Source organism: Harmonia axyridis, chromosome 3 (assembly GCF_914767665.1).
Source record: "Harmonia axyridis chromosome 3, icHarAxyr1.1, whole genome shotgun sequence".
NCBI lineage: Eukaryota > Metazoa > Arthropoda > Insecta > Coleoptera > Coccinellidae > Harmonia > Harmonia axyridis.
Genome location: NC_059503.1, coordinates 5,433,661 through 5,454,037, shown reverse-complemented (window position 1 = coordinate 5,454,037; position 20,377 = coordinate 5,433,661). Strand labels below are relative to the sequence as shown.

At 36.7% G+C, this 20,377-nt stretch overlaps 2 protein-coding genes across 2 annotated transcripts; one reads left to right on the top strand and one right to left on the bottom strand.

Annotated features, from left to right (window-relative positions):
• Nucleotides 1–7,254: 7,254 nt before the first annotated feature.
• Nucleotides 7,255–8,479, bottom strand: LOC123676245 (leucine-rich repeat-containing protein 15-like). The gene has a single exon (XM_045612031.1). It carries the CDS (start codon nucleotides 8,385–8,387, stop codon nucleotides 7,380–7,382), a length of 1,008 nt encoding a protein of 335 aa, XP_045467987.1. The 5' UTR covers nucleotides 8,388–8,479; the 3' UTR covers nucleotides 7,255–7,379.
• Nucleotides 8,480–12,525: 4,046 nt separating this feature from the next.
• Nucleotides 12,526–17,619, top strand: LOC123675223 (homeobox protein ceh-9-like). The gene is made up of 3 exons (XM_045610548.1): nucleotides 12,526–12,722; nucleotides 16,588–16,873; nucleotides 17,084–17,619. The coding sequence occupies exons 1-3, from the start codon at nucleotides 12,656–12,658 to the stop codon at nucleotides 17,319–17,321; spliced, it is 591 nt and encodes a 196-aa protein (XP_045466504.1). The 5' UTR covers nucleotides 12,526–12,655; the 3' UTR covers nucleotides 17,322–17,619.
• The last annotated feature ends 2,758 nt before the right edge of the window (nucleotides 17,620–20,377 follow it).

The following is a 20,377-nucleotide window of genomic DNA, read 5'->3' as shown; positions in this document are numbered from 1 at the left end:
ATACTCTTATGGCATTACATTTTAAATATGATTTCTAGCATATGACCGCCACGGCTGACTCGGATGTAGTCCAATCTGGACGTTCAATTTTCGATTACTTTTTCCAACATTTGTGGCCGTATATCGGCAATAACACGGCGAATGTTGTCTTCCAAATGGTCAAGGGTTTGTGGCTTATCCGCATAGAACAATGACTTTACATAGCCCCACAGAAAGTAGTCTAGCGGTGTTAAATCACAAGATCTTGGAGGCCAATTCACAGGTCCAAAACGTGAAATTAGGCGGTCACCAAACGCGTCTTTCAATAAATCGATTGTGGCACGAGCTGTGTTTATGTTGCGCCATCTTGTTGGAATCACAGCTCCTGGACATCATGGTTGTTCAATTCAGGAATGAAAAAGTTAGTAATCATGGCTCTATACCGATCACGATTGACTGTAATGTTCTGGCCATCATCGTTTTTGAAGAAGTACGGACCAATGATTCCACCAGCCCATAAAGCGCACCAAACAGACAGTTTTTCTGGATGTAACGGTTTTTCGACATACACTTGAGGATTAGCTTCACTCCAAATGCGGCAGTTTTGTTTGTTGACGTAGCCATTCAACCAGAAGGGCGCTTCATCGCTAAACAAAATAAAATGGACGTAGTGCGCGATACGTATTCCGCACAGAACCATAATTTTCGAAATAAAATTGCACTATTTGCAACCGTTGTTCAGGCGTGAGTCTATTCATGATGAATTGCCGAACCAAACTGAGAATAAATTATATGACAGCTGTTGAATCGGTCGCCATCTTGAATAGTAATGCCAACTTAAAGTTATATACCTCGAAAAAAAAACACCCGTTATAAGTATGCGATATGATCACACCATTTGAAATTTCCGTCAATAATAATAACACTGAAAAATCTTTTAGAATTTTTAATATAATAAATCACTTGACAGCTGTTAAATCGGCCGCCATCTTGAACATGCCAACTCGAAAAAAAAAACCCGTTAGTATTGGACTTCAACTTAAATTAGACTGATTTAAGATTTTTCATGGTTTTCTCCGTCAAATCAAGTTAAAAAGCATCGATAATAAGTTTACATAAATTCAAAAATGCATCTGAAGCCATAAAATCAAAAGAGCAAAATATGCCCTGTAAATTTTTAATCGAAGAATACATTTTTTCTTGATGCCAATCGAACTGAATGAAGACGTAAACATCCGAAAGATAAGTACTTTGTTCACGCTACATTTATAAGAAACGCAATGAAGATATTTCCTTCCAAACACCAACATCAACTTAGGGTTACGATATTTGTTAATTGGTTCATATCTGCAATAGCAATGCTAATATTATGAATGATCTAATTTATTTCGATTGATAACATTTTTAATTAGGTATGATCATCATATATATGAGTACATATTGTAAAATATTTGGTAAATATTCATTCGCTCTCGTTGAGATATGTTTTGGTTCATGAATCTGATGAACAGAAGCTCCAAATCTGTAAAAATCGAAAAATCGAAAAATCAAGATTTTCAGAAATTTGAAAATGCATATTCTTACGTCATATCTATAGCTGGGATGTTTTTGAATGAAATGACACTTGGTTAGATAAGTTTGTGTGAGTTTGTAATACACTGTGTCTCAAAAAAAAAGGTTTACATAAGAAAAAGCGATAAAAATAAGACGTTTGTCGAAAAAATATATATTAATTAGGAAAATACACTTTTTGGGAATTTATATTTCAAAAAGAATATCGTCCAAATGTCTCAATCTAACCTCAGAGTAATAAACATAGATAGAGGGAGCATATGTCATTTTCAGTAAACACATTTTGTCCTCAACATGAACTATCAAATTTGACATGAAGAGCGCGGAAATGAAAACATATCAGTGATACGATATTTCACTCAATTCGCGAATTTCTCCAGCAAAAAAGAACGCATTTCTTATGTCCCATAGGGAATCAACGTTATATATTACCCCAAAATATTTCGAAATAAATATCTAAATATATCAGAAATTCAGAAAACAAACTTCAATCGCGCCAAACGACGTGAAACAACCGATGACACTAGGAGAGCAAAAGTTGCCAAACCTTGGATTTCAGCAGGTAGATTCAGAAAACAATAAATATTCTGCTTATTTTAAATTGGTCAATCAGGAAAAATATCGGATTCCAAATATTCAAATTTGCTTATTCAATCGGAGATCACTCAAATAAATATATTTCATTCAATATCATATGCATTCATAACGATATAGTAAAATTGTGTATTTGAAAATATATCACAATCCGACAATGTAATCTAACCATGTTGGGGACATTTAAAAATTGCGTATACTCCCTCTCTCTATGTTTATTACTCTATGAATCTAACACAAAAATTCCTGATGACAGCTTGTCAAGAAAGTTCGGTGAATATTTCGTTTACACTGTGCTCTTTGGTTAGATTTAGATTATATTCAATTAGGGAGATTCTATTTCACTGCGTTCATAAATTCTTCATGTTCTTCATAAATTTACGACAACTAAAGGGTGTTTTTTTTAGAGCTATATAACTTTAAACTGCAATAAAACAACGATGGATTATTCGATTGACATGAATTTTATTTATCCGCAAGATAATCTTGTGGCATTACATTTTAAATATGATTTCTGGCATATGACCGCCACAGCTCGCTCGGATGTAGTCCAATCTGGACGTCCAATTTACAATGACTTTTTCCAACATTTGTGGCCGTATACCGGCAATAACTCGGCGAATGTTGTCTTCCAAATGGTCAAGGGTTTGTGGCTTATCCGCATAGACCAATGACTTTACATAGCCCCACAGAAGGTAGTCTAGTCGTGTTAAATCACAAGATCTTGGAGGCCAATTCACAGGTCCAAAACGTGAAATTAGGCGGTCACCAAACGTGTCTTTCAATAAATCGATTGTGGGACGAGCTGTGTGACATGTTGCGCCGTCTTTTTGGAACCACAGCACCTGGACATCATGGTTGTTCAATTCAGGAATGAAAAAGTTAGTAATCATGGCTCTATACCGATCACCATTGACAGTAACGTTCTGGCCATCATCGTTTTTGAAGAAGTACGGACCAATGATTCCACCAGCCCATAAAGCGCAACAAACAGTCAGTTTTTCTGGATGTAACGGTGTTTCGACATACACTTGAGGATTAGCTTCACTCCAAATGCGGCAGTTTTGTTTGTTGACGTAGCCATTCAACCAGAAGGGCGCTTCATCGCTAAACAAAATAAAATGGACGTAGTGCGCGATACGTATTCCGCACAGAACCATTATTTTCGAAATAAAATTGCACTATTTGCAAGCATTGTTCAGGCGTGAGTCTATTCATGATGAATTGCCAAACCAAACTGAGAACAAATCACTTGACAGCTGTTAAATCGGTCGCCATCTTGAACAGTAATGCCAACTAAAGTTATATACCTCAAAAAAAACACCCGTTATTATGAGATGAATCGATTAACAACAAAATCAAAACCACTGTGGTGGACAGAAAAGTTATTCAAATAATCTGGTGCAATCTCCACTCATTTGTGTGATTTATTAAAAAAACTGTGGTGTTTTATCGGTCAATTTAACAATGAGGTAAATAATCAGTAGGATCACAATAGAAACCTCATCAGATCATCTACAACATCTGACACCACTATTTATAGATTGATGACATTTCCACGAATCAAAATTGTAATCATTGCACGAATTACCGAGAAACCCCAGGTTTGCGTGCAAAGTCAATCGAATCAAAACCCAGCAGAGCGAATAATAATAATAGATTTCGAAGACGATAATTATAAGTAATATCATCTTGGTACTCACGTGAATCACCTAACAACCGTAACTATGGGATTTCTTAACAGCTACAGCTTCAGGCGATGACAAATTGATTGGAGATCTTTCATAATTGCAGGTGGAGAGATTGTAATTGAGGATGATATATGTATGGCTGAAACTCAAGATTATAGAGTACAGGGTGACATAAATCTTGTGGCTGTCATATGTGATGTGGTGAGGCGCAGAAATGGTTTGAGTGAATATTTTGAAAACATTTTATAATAATTCAATGCAATGTCCTTATAGTTTGTGAAAGAAAACGTTTCGTGTGTGGCACCTTTGGATCTGGTGGTTGCAAAATGGCGCAGGCGCCAATTACTCAATTTTTTTATGATAGCATTAATTTTACCTTTCATACATCGACTTTAATTATTAAATTCTTCATTGAATTGAATAAGATGGTAGTTTACATCTCAGCTTATATATTATTTATTATCAACTCCAAACAACAAAGCATGTGTAGATGTAATCTCAGTATCTATTAGCAGAGGAAATGTAAAAGGCATCATACATTTCAACGTATGAAACAAGAGCACAGATAAAAACCTTAGCAAAAACTCTCTATTACCGTATAGTGACTGGTTTGTGTATTTGTTTAAGGAATAAGCTGTCACGTCACATCAAACAGCAAAGTTCGTTGCAAAAAAACGCCTTGGTATTTTTATTCTATGGCTAATCATACTCTATGGTAAGAATAATACGACGCTTTTGTGCGAGGAATTTCCGTCGGGATCTTATATCATGGTCTTGGAAAGTTCGTCGCAATAAAACGCCTTATTATAATATTCTATGATCAGGAGTGTAAGACATTTTTTTGCGACAAACTTTCATTTTCAATGTAACAATACGCTCTATTAGTGATGACGTCACACACCGTCATTTTAGTTATCCTGTCAGTGTTCGAAATCCAAACAAACAAATTGTCATTCAAATTAGTACGTTGTCGTTGAAGAAATTGGCTGATTTTGATGAATAAGATTATTCAAGGAACGATTCTACTATTAATTGATAGACAGAAGGAACGAGATTAATGCCAGTAAGTTCTAACTTGAAGTTCAACTAATAATCACGGCTTTTTACAAAATCTGCGGAATGATACAGGATTCAAACTTACTGGTATTAACCTCGTTCCTTCTGTCTATCACTTAATACTGAAATCGTTCCTCAAATACTCTTATTTATGAAAATAAGCCAATTCCTTCAACGACACCGTACTAATTTGAATGACAATTTATTTGTTTGGATTCCGAACACTGACAGGAGAACCGAAAATGGCGGTGTGTGAAGGTCACATTAATAGAGCGTATTTTCAACCTTGCAGAGAGTATCGCCTTGGTGGATTCAAAGAGGAATCATAGAATATGAATTTTAAGGCGTTTTTTTGCAACAGACTTTCCGTAAAGATATGCTATCACATTTTCGATGTGAGCTTTGGAAGGAGATGCGCATTGCTTGATTAGTGTTCTTCAGACTCTTCTCCATCGACAACAATGGCCAAAAGCTACTCCAGGAAAAGAAATTCAGCTTTAATGAAGAAGTGATTGTCGAGGTTGAAGCCTATTTCGAAAGTTAAGATGAATCTTATTGAAATGATGCCAGTATTTCTATTGAAGGTGAGAATGCTGACGAATTTGAAAATAAATGTGTTTTTTTTTGGTCGATCTACATCAGACAATTTTCTCACCAGATAAGCCTAGCAATTCCACAAATATCTATCGCCATTATCTCACGCTGTCCTATTGGCTGCCCACGCCGAAGCCGTGAACCTTATCCAGCCGCCTCATCAAAAGGAAGGCAATGCGAAAAAAGATAAAATTCTCTCTCAACGCGACCACAAGAGACACAAATCATAAACTGGATTTGATTCGGCTTTGGTTAATGTATAACAAATTACGTAATTGTCGTAGGAAGTTGTTTTCGATGGAAATTGACACTGCCAAATAAAGAGTTCCACGTACAACTGTCATGCTTAATACTATTGCGCGTAGGGTGCACAAATCTCGTATTCAACTTCTCCTTTCATTTATGTATCATGCCAGCAAATATACACCTGGTGAGAGTGATCTCATTGTAGATATACTACTCTACAAGATTTAGGGATGTTAAGATCAGCAAAATAGTTTCAAAGTTATATAAAAATGATGCTTTCCTGATAACTCGAAAAATATAAAATCGATCGAAATGAAATTTAGCAATATGTTGTAAAATAATTTGTATCATGAAGTCTAGTTCAAACATTTGTGAGGATCGTCATACTGAAAGATCTAAAAAAATCTTTTTTGAATATATTATTATGGTAAAATTCTGTATCAACCTACAGCGTCTTTTATATGATAGTTACATCGTAGTGACCTTTCAAATATGCTTCAAGACATTTAACTAATACTAACAGACATTCTTCATAATGAAATTTCAAAAATGATAATCATAAAATCTGAATTATCAATCCTCATACAACTATTGTATTATATTTCTAAATTAAAGATCTTTTAAATACTAGAACGATGTTGAAATTATTCATAAATACCTTATAGAAGCAGGGCATCAAAAATATAATCCCATATCTAATTGAATTTACAGTTATGAATAAAGCTACACAATTTGTAGATATATTCAATTAAAATATCAAACTTGAGTAGTATTCTCATTTAACTGTTGAATATCAACCCCAGAATTTCATATCAAAATTATAATTTTCACTTTTTTCGAATGCAGAACAACTTTTGTGTACCAATCATACAGTTTTATGATCGCCAGTCAATATAATGTCTGTAAGACTGACGTTCTGCAACTTAACTTCGATTGTCAAAGTCTCATAACTTTTATGGTTATTATCTATCCTGACGTCTCTTGTCAGAGAATATTACAGGACCTTAGGCGGACCGAAGCATCTAAAAATAGAGGAAACATTAGATTAATTTTTAGTTCCATGAGATTGAAATTCATGGAACATAAACTATCAATTCCTTACATTTTCTTGACAGACAGTATATTCCATAATTTAATTACAATTTAGAAACCGATTTTTGATGAATCAATTATTTGTATCCATGTCACAATTTACCTAGAATCATTTCTATGATTCATCTTCTACAAAATCAATATTGTTATATTGACCTCAAATACATATATTCTATCTAAATTTTTCTTGGAAAAAAAAACTGTTAGGAACTCCATGATGATTAAGAAATATCGACATACTACTACTAACATCAGAGGAACTCAAATGTGACACATTTACAAAGCTCGAACGCTATAATTAATCATTCAAGATATACTATACACAAATCAACATGATGAATTATTCCTTAATACATAAACATGTACTCCTCTGTTTCATGTTTTATTTAAGATGAACGACGTATCGAATAACCAACAATAAAAAACGAGGTGATGAGAATGATTTATTTTTTACAGCTCAAAATTGAAAATGTAAATGAGGATGAACTGATTCAATAAATAACAAGATGAATAAAATTAAAATTAAGCGTCTCATATACTGATAAGTGTCTCTATCTAAACTGTAGAAGGTTTAATGATTGGAATTTTAAAAGTCTTATCTTTGTTGAAAACGATCTGTACTCCTTTGGATTTGTCCTCACAAATGATGGCAGGATATACGACTGTCACATTCCTATCTTCGACGAAATTCTTCACCCTTATCAGACAAGCACAATCGAAAGAAGTGTTATCTTCGAACGTCAACTCAGTCAGGGTGCTGTTGAAGAATTCTTCAGGGAAGCATTGGAGCTTGTTGGTGTCAACCTGAAGGCTTTTTATGGTTTTATTGACGAAGAGTTGTCCAGGCAGTTCTCTGATCCTGTTTCCACCTAATTTGAGCATGTCAATGATACCTGCACCTTCTAAAGCCATTGGGTCGATCTCTTCGATCCTATTGGCTGATAGGCGTATCTTTAAAGGTCTCGACTTGGTCATGTTAACAAATGCATAGGCTGGAATTTTGGTCATCTCGTTATAGATAGCACTGATCTTGTAAACATTAGGGGTTTTGGTAAACCAGTTAGGATCGAACTCTTTGATGAAGTTGTGGTTGAGCTTAATGATCTCCAGGTAGGTGTTGTTCTCCAAGGCGTCAGCTTCAATGACTGCTATGTTGTTGTAGGAGAGGTCCAACTCCTTGGTTCTAACCTCGTTAAAAACTCCTTTTTTGATGGTGTTCAAAGGGTTTTCAGATATCTTGAGCAGGGCAAGGGTGGCGCTGATGTTGAAGGCTGAAGGCGATATGTCTTCGATGCTGTTGTTGAGAAGTTGCAGCACCGTGAGCTCGTTGTTGATGATGACATAGTTCTGGCACAGCTTCTTGATCGTCTGGTTCGCCACCAGGACCTGAAACACATCCTGGTGCAGGGTGATGGCACCTTGAGCCGTCAAATTCTTGATATCTCCGTTCACGTCATCGCTCACTAGAATCTCCACATTGTAGGGCTTTTCACAATTTTCACAAAACACTGTTAGGGGGAGGAGGAGCGAGATGAGGAGAGCTGGGATGGCCAGCGTGTGCATCGTGTACAAATGTCACTTCTGTCTGCACGAAGTTATTGCGTTAAATTTAGAACCGTGTTTTAGAATGTTCTCGACGTCACTAAGTCGAAGTTCATGTGTGATAACCCGAAAGATTGTTTTATCAGGAGGCTATTTATAATTATTACCAACTGTGGCGGCTGTATTGTTGTCTTCTCGCCGGATTGATGGTGTTTTGGAGCTCTGCTGATGCGAATATTCGCGACGTGCTGGCAGAGGCGTCGCGTTGGGAAGGTGAAAAGGGTGGTTGCCCAGAAGAACGCACTCGTTGAAAAAAAATTGCCAAACTATAATTTAGGAATCGTTGAAGGGAATTACATTTGTTTATTATTTATTCTCTCATCTTAAAAAGGGTGTTTTTTTAGAGCTATAGAACTTTGAATTGCAATAAAACAACGATGGATTATTCGATTGACATGAATTTTATTAATCCGCAAGATAATCTTGTGGCATTACATTTTAAATATCATTTCTGGCATATGACCGCCACGGCTGGCTCGGATGTAGTCCAATCTGGACGTCTAATTTTCGATGACTTTTTCCAACATTTGTGGCCGTATATCGGCAATAACACGGCGAATGTTGTCTTCCAAACGGTCAAGGGTTTGTGGCTTATCCGCATAGACCAATGACTTTACATAGCCCCACAGAAAGTAGTCTAGCGTTGTTAAATCACAAGATCTTGGAGGCCAATTCACAGGTCCAAAACGTGAAATTAGGCGGTCACCAAACGTGTCTTTCAATAAATCGATTGTGGCACGAGCTGTGTGACATGTTGCGCCGTCTTGTTGGAACCACAGCTCCTGGACATCATGGTTGTTCAATTCAGAAATGAAAAAGTTAGTAATCATGACTCTATGTCTCTATACCGATCACCATTGACTATAACGTTCTGGCCATCATCGTTTTTGAAGAAGTAGGGACCAATGATTCCACCAGCCCATGAAGCGCATCAAACATTCAGTTTTTCTGGATGTAACGGTGTTTGGACATACACCTGAGGATTAGCTTCACTCCAAATGCGGCAGTTTTGTTTGTTGACGTAGCCATTCAACCAGAAGTGCACTTCATCGCTAAACAAAATAAAATGGACGTAGTGCGCGATACGTATTCCGCACAGAACCATTATTTTCGAAATAAAATTGCACTATTTGCAAGCCTTGTTCAGGCGTGAGTCTATTCATGATGAATTGCCAAACCAAACTGAGAATAAATCACTTAACAGCTAATAAATCGGTCGCCATCTTGAACAGTAATGACTTAATATTCCCCAATGTTCCCAGTTTTTCTTGAGCGATGAACACGGTTTCGATTCTTCACATCACTAACTTGTCCCAACAGCTCGAATTTTTACACCAGTATCAATATTACTGACCAAGATGGTGCTTCACAACGTCCCAGTAGTGCTTTAGTTTCGCGACCTATTACTGAAAAATTTTCACATTTTTCTACTGAATTTTAATATCTTCAGTGTGTTTTTGAAGCGTGTATCGTTCCATTTTTAGTAGTGGTGGATAGTGAGGCTATTCGAAATGAAAATCTTGTATATAAATTTTGTTTGCCAAAATTAAGGTAACAAATTTGAAGAAAAAACAATCGTTACTGATCTTCCTTTTTTTCTTGAGCCATAGCTGCACTGTCTGATCACTTGTAACGCCATCTTCGAATGCAATGTTTAAATATGAAAATTTCTACCTTCAATCCTTAAATCAAACGCGTTTATGCAATATTGGTTGTTGACATTGTCGATAAAATTTCATCATAACTACACCAATTAATTCATTCACTTCAAGTAAGTTACAAAACTTCATTACATTCCAGATAAATATACAAGTGACGTGAAAATATTTCATGGAAATATTTCAGTAATGTATTCTTCTAAATTGAAGAATTTTAATCATATTCGATATGATGGCCCAAATGATCGATATCCAAATCTAGCTTCTGATTTCGTTAGTCATCCTATCTACTACTCCACTCTATAAATAAAGAAGGGGAGGAGGTCAGAACACAGAAGTGTGTCTATTGAACTCTTCGAACAATAAAATTTCGAATCATTTCCTTATTGTGAACTAATAAAGTTCTATAAATAGATGGAAAAGAACACAAAGATATGTGGTGGTCTTGGAGTCTTTAATTATAGCGATGGATTTGTTGATAAACGTGCTCATTAATGAGAGAAATGTCTAATTCAAAAATAACACGTAGTGAGGGCATAAGGCATGATCAAGAATCGGTAGATCGAACTTCAGTCAAAGATGAACATATCAACACGAATTTCAAGATTCGTAGATGCACGATTATAAAAGGAAAAGTGGAAATGGGAAAATCAAAGTCTTATTGTCAGGAGCATCTGAATGTTCGTTCATTTTTGTGACTACAGATCTTATCATTTGAGATCATTCCAGGCTCAGAATTCGAGAATTGAAGACATTGTCACGAAATGTGCACAACTTTGATTCTACCGTTTTGCAATAGATGGATATAGCGGTAAGTGGTACAATAAGCTTAGGTCTTTGTAAACATAACGCCATCGAAATATTAGTCGATTTGTGTCTGCATCATCAAGTTATTCTCGATTAAACATGTCAGATTACGAGCTGAATTCTCCTCATTTGCGGGAGGTTTTAATTTTCTCCTTTAATATGAAGAAATCTGCGGCTGAGGCTAATCGAATGCTCTTAAATACCAATGGTGAGGCCGCTATTAGTGAAAGAACGTGCCGATGGTGGTTTCAACGCTTCAAGAACGGTGATTTTGACGTCGAAAACCAGCATGGCGGTGGAAGAGAGAAGGTTTTCGAAGATGCAGAATTGAAGGCAATACTTGATTAAGACTCGTGTTAAACGCAACAAGAATTGGCAGGATCATTGGAAGTGACGCAACAAGCCATTTAAAAACGCATGAAAGTCATGGGAATGATTCAGACACAAGGAAATTGGGTGCCGTACGAGTTGAAGCCGAGAGATGTTGAACGGCGTTTGTTTGCTTGTGAACAGCTGCTTGCAAGGCAAAGACGGAAGGGATATCTGCATCGCATTGTGACTGGAGACAAAAAATAGGTTCATTACGATAATCCCAAGCGCAGAAAATCATGATGATATCCCGGCCATGCTTCCACGTCGACAGACAAACCGAATATTCACGGTTCCAAGGTCACGCTCAGTATTTGGTGGGACCAGCTCGGCGTAGTGTATTATGAGTTGTTAAAACCAACTGAAACAATCACAGACGTTCGTCATTGAACGCAATTAATGCGTTTGAGCCAAACATTGAAAGAAAAACGGCTGCAATACAACGAGAGACATGATGAAGTGATTTTACAACATGATACGATGGAAAAGTTGAAATGGAAAGTCCTACCCCACTTGCAGTATTGTTCAGACGTTATTCTCTCAGTCTAACACTTGTTTCGATCAATGGCACAGGGCCTTGCTGACCAGCACTTATGAAGAAGTAAAATATTGCATCGATTCGTGGATCGCTTCAAAAGATGACCAGTTTTTTCAACGCTGGCCGAAAGATGGGAAAAAGTTGTGGCCAACGATGGACAATACTTTGAACCATAAATGCATAACCAGTTTTTTGCAATAAAGCCTCGAATTTCGGAAAAAACTGCGGAAGCAAAGTTTTGCGCCTAAGTATGTAAATCATTATGGCATGTCACTAGGCAGGTTGATCGAGTAATTATGAATTTTTTTTCGGGAACACATCAAAAAAACATGAATTTGAACAAGCGCACAAAAGCTCACGACTTCATCTTTATCAGCCTCAATTTTTTCCAGATGAGATAAATTTCCCTTTCAATTCTCCACTATGTTCGCACCCAACTAAACTCCCACCTCCAATCTTCCCGAGTCACATGTTCCCCCTCCCCTCCCCTCCCGAACTACCCCAAATCTGCCCTAATGGAACTTTTCCTCCAAAAACCGCCCAATTACACAAACATAATACAGGGAAACGTAGGGTGCTCTGCATCCCTGACGGGATCAGAAAAACAACCCTGTCCGTCGTAAAGGCCGGAGGCGTGGCCTGCTAACCCGAGGGCGGGGCCAGGGGTGAAGAAAATGGGGGTGAGAACATCGCTTAGGCAAATCCTTCTCATTTTGCGACAGTTATCGCAAATTTCCGTGCTGTCTCGAATATACGCGTTAGGATCAGAGCGGAAGTTCCACGTGGTGGCGAGTTTTAAGGGTTGAAAGTTGAAGGGATGGCTTTGGCGGTGGTTTGAACGAGTTTTGTGGGTGAAAATGCAGGAGCCGAAGTCCTTCCTGATCAGGGATCTGCTTGGAGATGTTCTGACTGCTAGGGATGAAGGTAGACGATTTGATGAATTTTTATTGAAGTCAAAACTATAGAAAATTCAAGCCAAAATGAGGAAAGTCTAGAGCTTTTGAGCGATCCTTCATTCATGCACCAATTGCGCCCTAAGAGATCAAAGAACCTAAATGAGATGGATGTATTATTTGCTCATTCACTCATTTTTTAGATATTCAGCTTAAATTTTCTATGGTTATGAGGACGCAATCAACACGAAGTTTTGCACGATACTTGATATTTGTTTTTCCATATATGCAAGAGGTTCCTAAATTGAGGGTATGAAGGAAAATAAGAGATTCCTCGAATATTTTCAAGAAAAAAAGCCCTTACATATGGACCCTCAAATGCTTTGTTTTCAAGATACAGGGTGTTTCTTGTAGTCTAATTTTTTGTGATGCTTATAAAGGGTGTTATTTTAGAGCTATAGAACTTCAAATTGCAATAAAACAACGATGGATTATTCGATTGACATGAATTTTATTTATCCGCAGGATAATCTTGTGGCATTACATTTTAAATATGATTTCTGGCATATGACCGCCACGGTTGGCTCGGATGTAGTCCAATCTGGAAGTCCAATTTTCGATGACTTTTTCCATCATTTGTGGCCGTATATCGGCAATAACACGGCGAATGTTGTCTTCTTAATGATCAAGGGTTTGTGGCTTATCCGCATAGACCAATGACTTTACATAGCCCCACAGAAAGTAGTCTAGCGGTGTTGAATCACAAGATCTTGGAGACCAATTCACAGGTCCAAAACGTGAAATTAGGCGGTCACCAAACGTGTCTTTCAATAAATCGATTGTGGCACGAGCTGTGTGACATGTTGCGCGCCGTCTTGTTGGAACTGCAGCTCCTGGACATCATGGTTGTTCAATTCAGGAATGAAAAAGTTAGTAATCGTGGCTCTATACCGATCACCATTGACTGTAACGTTCTGGCCATCATCGTTTTTGAAGAAGTACGGACCAATGATTCCACCAGCCCATAAAGCGCACCAAACAGTCAGTTTTTCTGGATGTAACGGTGTTTCGACATACACTTGAGGATAAGCTTCACTCCAAATGCGGCAGTTTTGTTTGTTGAAGTAGCCATTCAACCAGAAGTGCGCTTCATCGCTAATGGACGTAGTGCGCGATACGTATTCCGCATAGAACCATTATTTTCGAAATAAAATTGCACTATTTGCAAGCGTTGTTCAAGCATGAGGCTATTCATGATAAATTGCCAAACCAAACTGAGAATAAATCACTTGACAGCTGTTGAATCGGTAGCCATCTTGAACAGTAATGCCAACTCAAAGTTATATACCTCGAAAAAAAACTCCCCAGTTTTCTAACTGGTTCTTTATAATAATTTGGATATTTATGAGGATTACTTACTAGAGAATTGTTTGGAATTTTTCCCTCGAAATCTGTAGCAGGTGCGCCAAAACAACAAAAAAGGGTAGTACAGGGCCTAAGTTTCTTTTAGCTTTTTCCAAACTACCAGTGGTCTACCAAAAAAAAGTTCAGGGGGAAAGAATTGGGCACAAGAAAAAATACATATCCACCTTGTATATTTGCGTAAAAATTAGCATATCACATGATGAAAACTTTGAATTGGAATATCTATGCAAAATTTGAGTTGATTAGGTGTCTTGTGAAGAAAAGGTGCTATGAGAAAAAAACTTAGAAAAAAATACAAACTTTATCACCTTTTATCTGAAAAACAGCATTTGCGTTGACATATTTTAAAATGATCTAAGGAATCTCTCATTTTCAGTTATACCCCCAATTTAGGAACACATAAACCTCATCTTATCTGTTGTCACGGAAATATTGGGTACTTATTGAAATTTCAATATTCTTCTTGAATTTTCTATGGTTATGATAATGTGAATGGTTAAGGATTTGAGTTTCTCCATCTCAATCATTCGAAAGTTTATTTATTGGTTTGTTCATGCCAAACTGCACCAAAGAGAATCATGTTGATGTTATTGACTTGTGTAGATCTCAAGAAAATCCAATCTTGCGATCTTCACGATACAACCACCTCAACAAAAAAAATGGTCTAAACAATATGCGTGTATATCAAGTGTCCTATTCATTCCGGCATTGTGTTAAAAACAAGGAACATATCTACACACCCTAATGCATTCAGTCTGAAGGTTTGGAGTGTCACCGAAGGCTATAATTAAAAATCTTGTTGTTTGTGGAAACTTCATTTGACAAAACATTCTCTACAAGAGCCAGACCACTCAACTCCTGGAGTTTTCCAGACTGTTTATATTTCCTGCTCTTGGTGAAGATCAGACTTTTTCAATCTGAACAGTAGCCTGCAGGCAAGTCTTCCCTCTCACCCCTACCCTTATCCGATAAAATGGATTTCAGGAATTGACAAGGGTACCAGTCAGAACCGTATCAAAAGGGAACCTCTCTCAAATTATTTTGCCAAGTATTGTATTCAGTATATTTCACTTGATAAGTGAAGTATCTGGTTGATAACCAGAGAAAAACACATTTTTTCTTGAAAATTCGACTTTATTCGTCCACATTGTCACCTCTTAGAGTAACACATATACTCTCCTCTAATTAAAAAAAAAATATGCGTACTAAATTTAACAACATCATTGATCTATTCTTCTATCGTTCTATTTGTTAGTAATGGCATAGTTCTAACTTGTCAAATGTCAAAAGATGACAGCTTCAAAAATAACAGCTGCTCAGATAGTAGGCTATTCAAAATTAAACCTCTTATTGGAAAACCCTTTATCTTAACAACATCTTATTAGTTACGCCATTTCAAAATCAAGGAAAGCTTACCCTAGAAGAATTAAAACATAAGAAAAATCCAGGAGAAAATAGAAAATAACAAATAGGTGGAAAATAAAAATGTTGAATCTTCAAAAAAAAATTAATCTGACAGTTGACGTCTGGATAGGCAATTTTTCAATTTCAATTACGTTGATAATCGATGTCAAAATGCAGAATATAGGTTGACGTCAGTTTGAAATGTATCAGAAATAAAATTTAGTTTGAAATTTCAATTGATAATAAACATTATGTAATTATAATTATGGGAGTCCATTGAAATATTTTTGCCATTCTAACGAAAGCCAAATATCTGGTTGGGAAACGTCTGATGCTGGATGTTGGGTCTACTAGTAGCAAATGAATAGTGTATATATCTACTTTTATATTAATAAAGCATGTTCTTTGAAGAAATCGAATGCCATTACTGTCAGTTCAGCTTCCAGGATAAATCTGATATGGAAAATATCAATTCCACAACATAGGAAATCAAACTGCCTCAAGATTTAGATGGCAAACTTTGAAAAAGTTGAATTGTTTCCTAAGAGATGGTAAATGGAGAAAAACTCTTTCACTTTGAAATGTATCCCCAATCCAAAGTTTTTCTTCTCTCGAAAATCCATCACAAATTACCTAGAGATTTCGCAAGCAAAATTTTCTGGATAAACATTGATATGATTCGAGAATCTGATAGAAATTGTACTGGTAGTTTTCTTCAATAGAATCAAACTTTACTTGAATGAAAGCAGGATTATAAATGGACAAACAACTATTACAATTCCAAACAATTTATTTGTCTCATTACTAGCGGTACCTAAAAAAGCTTCCCTTTAATTATTTTATATTATTACATCAAAAAAGTGTTTTTCAACTCATTACTTCGATATACAGCCAAATCGTGTTCTTTCAGTTTTGTTTCGACAACTCTTTAGTATTATGTGGCAACATTAAACATTCCCCCCACTACAGAGGTGTGGAAGCTGTATAAGGCAGGGACCACAGATCAGCCATCATCTGATCTAGGAACTCCTCATCAAACCTATATTATACTGTATATTTCATTGCAGAATCCGAAGATGCTGATTCAACCAGAAGTCCAGAAATCTGTGACGTCCAACTTCCTGTCGACGGCTCAACAAGCCTGTCTATTCCCGATAACAACTCCAACTCTCTGGAAGGGTCTAAAGGTCGAAAGCCACGTCGACGTCGTACCGCCTTCACACACGCACAACTGGCCTTTTTGGAGAGGAAATTCAGGTGTCAAAAATACCTGAGCGTCGCTGATAGGAGCGACGTTGCCGACGCTCTCAACTTGAGCGAGACGCAGGTCAAGACGTGGTATCAGAACAGACGGTAAGAAAAGTTTTAAAGCTCTTGTTGTGCTAAGTGATCCCTGTCTTATACACCTTCTCCTTAGTGGAGTGCATGATGACTGCTAAATATCCAGTATGAATTTCCATCTACAGCACAATATAATGCATGTTGCAAATTCACTAAATATCATTTGGATTTTCTGTAGAGGCCATTGAAAAATCAACATATCGAAAGAAACTCTTCTTTTAGGACTAAATGGAAACGACAAAACCAGCTCCGTTTAGAGCAGCTGAGACACCAGACAACCATGGAAAAGGAGCTGATGAACCCGAGATCTCTGAGGAATCCATCACCTACGGAACCCACAGCTTGCTGTCCAACGTCCGGTATATCCAGATTTGGCAGTCAGTCACCCTGTAGCTTTTTTTCTTCTGCTGCAGCGGCTATTTTTCACAACGTCACCTACGTGCACGGTTGCCAGTTATAATGAAAATTCTTCAAGGGAAGGAACAATGGTTTCATTTAGTTTTGTGTCTTGATTCGAAAACATGAAGGACATATTGTATAAATTGTGATTCAATGGTGTACTGAAATAAACTGAATTTCGCTCGCCAGATCGATAATATATGTTATGAAATATTATTTTTAAAATTCTTTCTAGTCTTTTGTTTATATGGAATAGTTATCAACATGTAGTTTCATAGGAATGTTATGTGAATTTGTTGATGCTGTATATGTCTAATTATATTATTTATTTAATTATAGATTTTTCGTTAAAAAAATGACTTATTTGTTTTATTTGCACTGATATTTTGATTCCTTATGTTTGACCAGAGGACTAAATTTCATAACAATCGTGGAATATACAGCTATTTTTCAATATTAATTCTTGATTCTAAAAAATAAGGAACAAAAATACTAAAAAGAAGAATTAAACAGAGTATGTCAATGAATAAGTGCGATGCACTTGAGGGGGTAATTCTGCATAATTACAGTTTGCTTTTATTCGCTTCGTATTCCGAGATACAGGGTGTCAAAGTTCTTCTTGAAAACTGACTATTTTAGTATTCCTCTGAAATCAATTCAAATGAAATTTGGTGGGTTTCAAGAGATATCTATCGAGCTTTTATTGACATGGAATATGCTCATCATTGGCGCACAAACACGCAATGATCCCTTTTGTTTTAAGAAAAACATGGTACACCACTGAGCAAAAATTGAGAGCAATAAATAATTGAAATAAACCTCACTGACTTCAAGCAATAAGGATGTTTTCCAAGCAAAGAGTTCCAAGTTTGAATGAAGTTCAAATGTTTATTCTTCCTGTTAGAAATTCTCTCCAAGCCACAAAAACCACGCTTCGCTCAATTGGGGTGGAAGAAATTCAATGAAATCAACTGGACGCCCTTAAAGAGGGTAGGTCCTTAGTGTATATTGAACAAATGTTTCTACCCAGTTAACTACATATTCATCTATTCCAGGAGGCCAATTAATGCCTAATTTGCTACTTCTTTCCATTCAGAACCACAACTGTACTTTATTTGGCTATACAAGGGTGGTATAATCCCTAATCCTGATTTCCTACACGTGGCGTTTGCATCAATGAGTATTCGATACTTTGGAATTAGTTTTAATAGGGCACTTTGTGAATTACCTTTTGAATGAGTGATTCTTCATCTGGAGACTGTTTCTGTATCGGTTTTAGGCACATTGCACTTTTTTCTGTGAGTTCTGACTGCTGCCGATTTTACTTTATGTTAGAAACGATATTTTTAGAATTTTTTCATCTGTCCGGCCGCAGTGGTCCTATACGATAACCGCCTAACATAATGTTTTAGACTCATTATAGCGGGTGTTTTTTTTCGAGGTATATAACTTTAAGTTGGAATTACTGTTCAAGATAGTGATTTATTCTGAGTTTGATAAGGCAATTCTACATAAATAGACTCACGCCTGAACAACTCTTGCAAATAGTGCAATTTTATTTCGAAAAAAAATGGTTCTGTGCGGAATACGTATCGCGCACTACGTCCATTTTATATTTTTCAGCGATGAAGCGCACTACTGGTTGAATGGCTACGTCAACAAACAAAACTGCCGCATTTGGAGTGAAGCTAATCCTCAAGTGTATGTCGAAACACCGTTACATCCAGAAAAACCGACTGTTTGGTGCGCTTTATGGGCTGGTGGAATCATCGGTCCGTACTTCTTCAAAAACGATGATGGCCAGAACGTTACAGTCAATGGTGATCGGTATAGAGCCATGATTACTAACTTTTTCATTCTTGAATTGAACAACCATAATGTCCAGGAGCTGTGCTTCCAACAAGAAGGCGCAACATGTCACACAGCTCGAGCCACAATCGATTTATTGAAAGACACGTTTGGTGACCGCCTAATTTCAAGTTTTGGACTTGTGAATTGGCCTCCAAGATCTTGTGATTTAACACCGCTAGACTACTTTCTGTGAGGCTATGTAAAGTCATTGGTCTATGCGGATAAGCCACAAACCCTTGACCATTTGGAAGACAACATTCGCCGTGTTATTGCTGATATACGGCCACAAATGTTGGAAAAAGTCATCGAAAATTGGACGTCCAGATTGGACTACATCCTAGCCAGCCGTGGCGGTAATATGCCAGAAATCATATTTAAAATGTAATGCCACAGGATTATCTTGCGGATAAATAAAATTAATGTCAATCGAATAATCCATCGTTGTTTTATTGCAATTTAAAGTTCTATAGCTCTAAAAAAAACCCCCTTTATAACCATGAAATCTATGTGAAACTGAGATATTCCCGCACGATTTTGTTCAGAATGAACGGATTTGCCACAGAATTTATTTTCTTATTTTCGAAAATCCCCATGTCCTATTATGTCTTCATAAAACTATAAACATCCCCTATAAATAGGACATCGACATCGTTTAAATTCTCACTTGAATACAAACCGAACACAAAGGCGACATAATGCCCTATGATTTACTCTACAAATAGGACGTTGATTGACACTAATTCAAAGAGGGATGACGCTCAAATCAACCCCTAGCTAACACAGGGGGTGTTCGTCTCAAATTGGTATAAATTAGACCCCCAATGAGACCATTAGAGGACTACATTGATTTTGCAGAAAGAGGGAAGATAATTACTGATCCAAGGAAAATAATAACATCAAAAATGAAGAAAGGAGTTATTATTTCACTGATTTGTAGATGATTTTCTTGAAAAGCTGGTCCACTTTATAGTGTCGGTTTTTTTCTGAGAGAAAATTCATGCAAAATATCGAAAAAAAAAGTAGAAAGTTCCACATTTTTTCGATATTGTGTTTGAATATTCTATGGTTGTGACGGTTGAAACGAAATTTTGCACGAAGCTAGGAACTGCTATTATAAATAATAGTAGTAGTTTTTCGTATTCCGCTTGAATTTTTTCTTATTCTGTGGCAAATCCGTTCATTCTGCCAAACCTTGTAAACCAAAATCGTGCGAGAATATCTCAGATTCAAATAGATATGGTTATATTTCATTATTAGGGATATGTT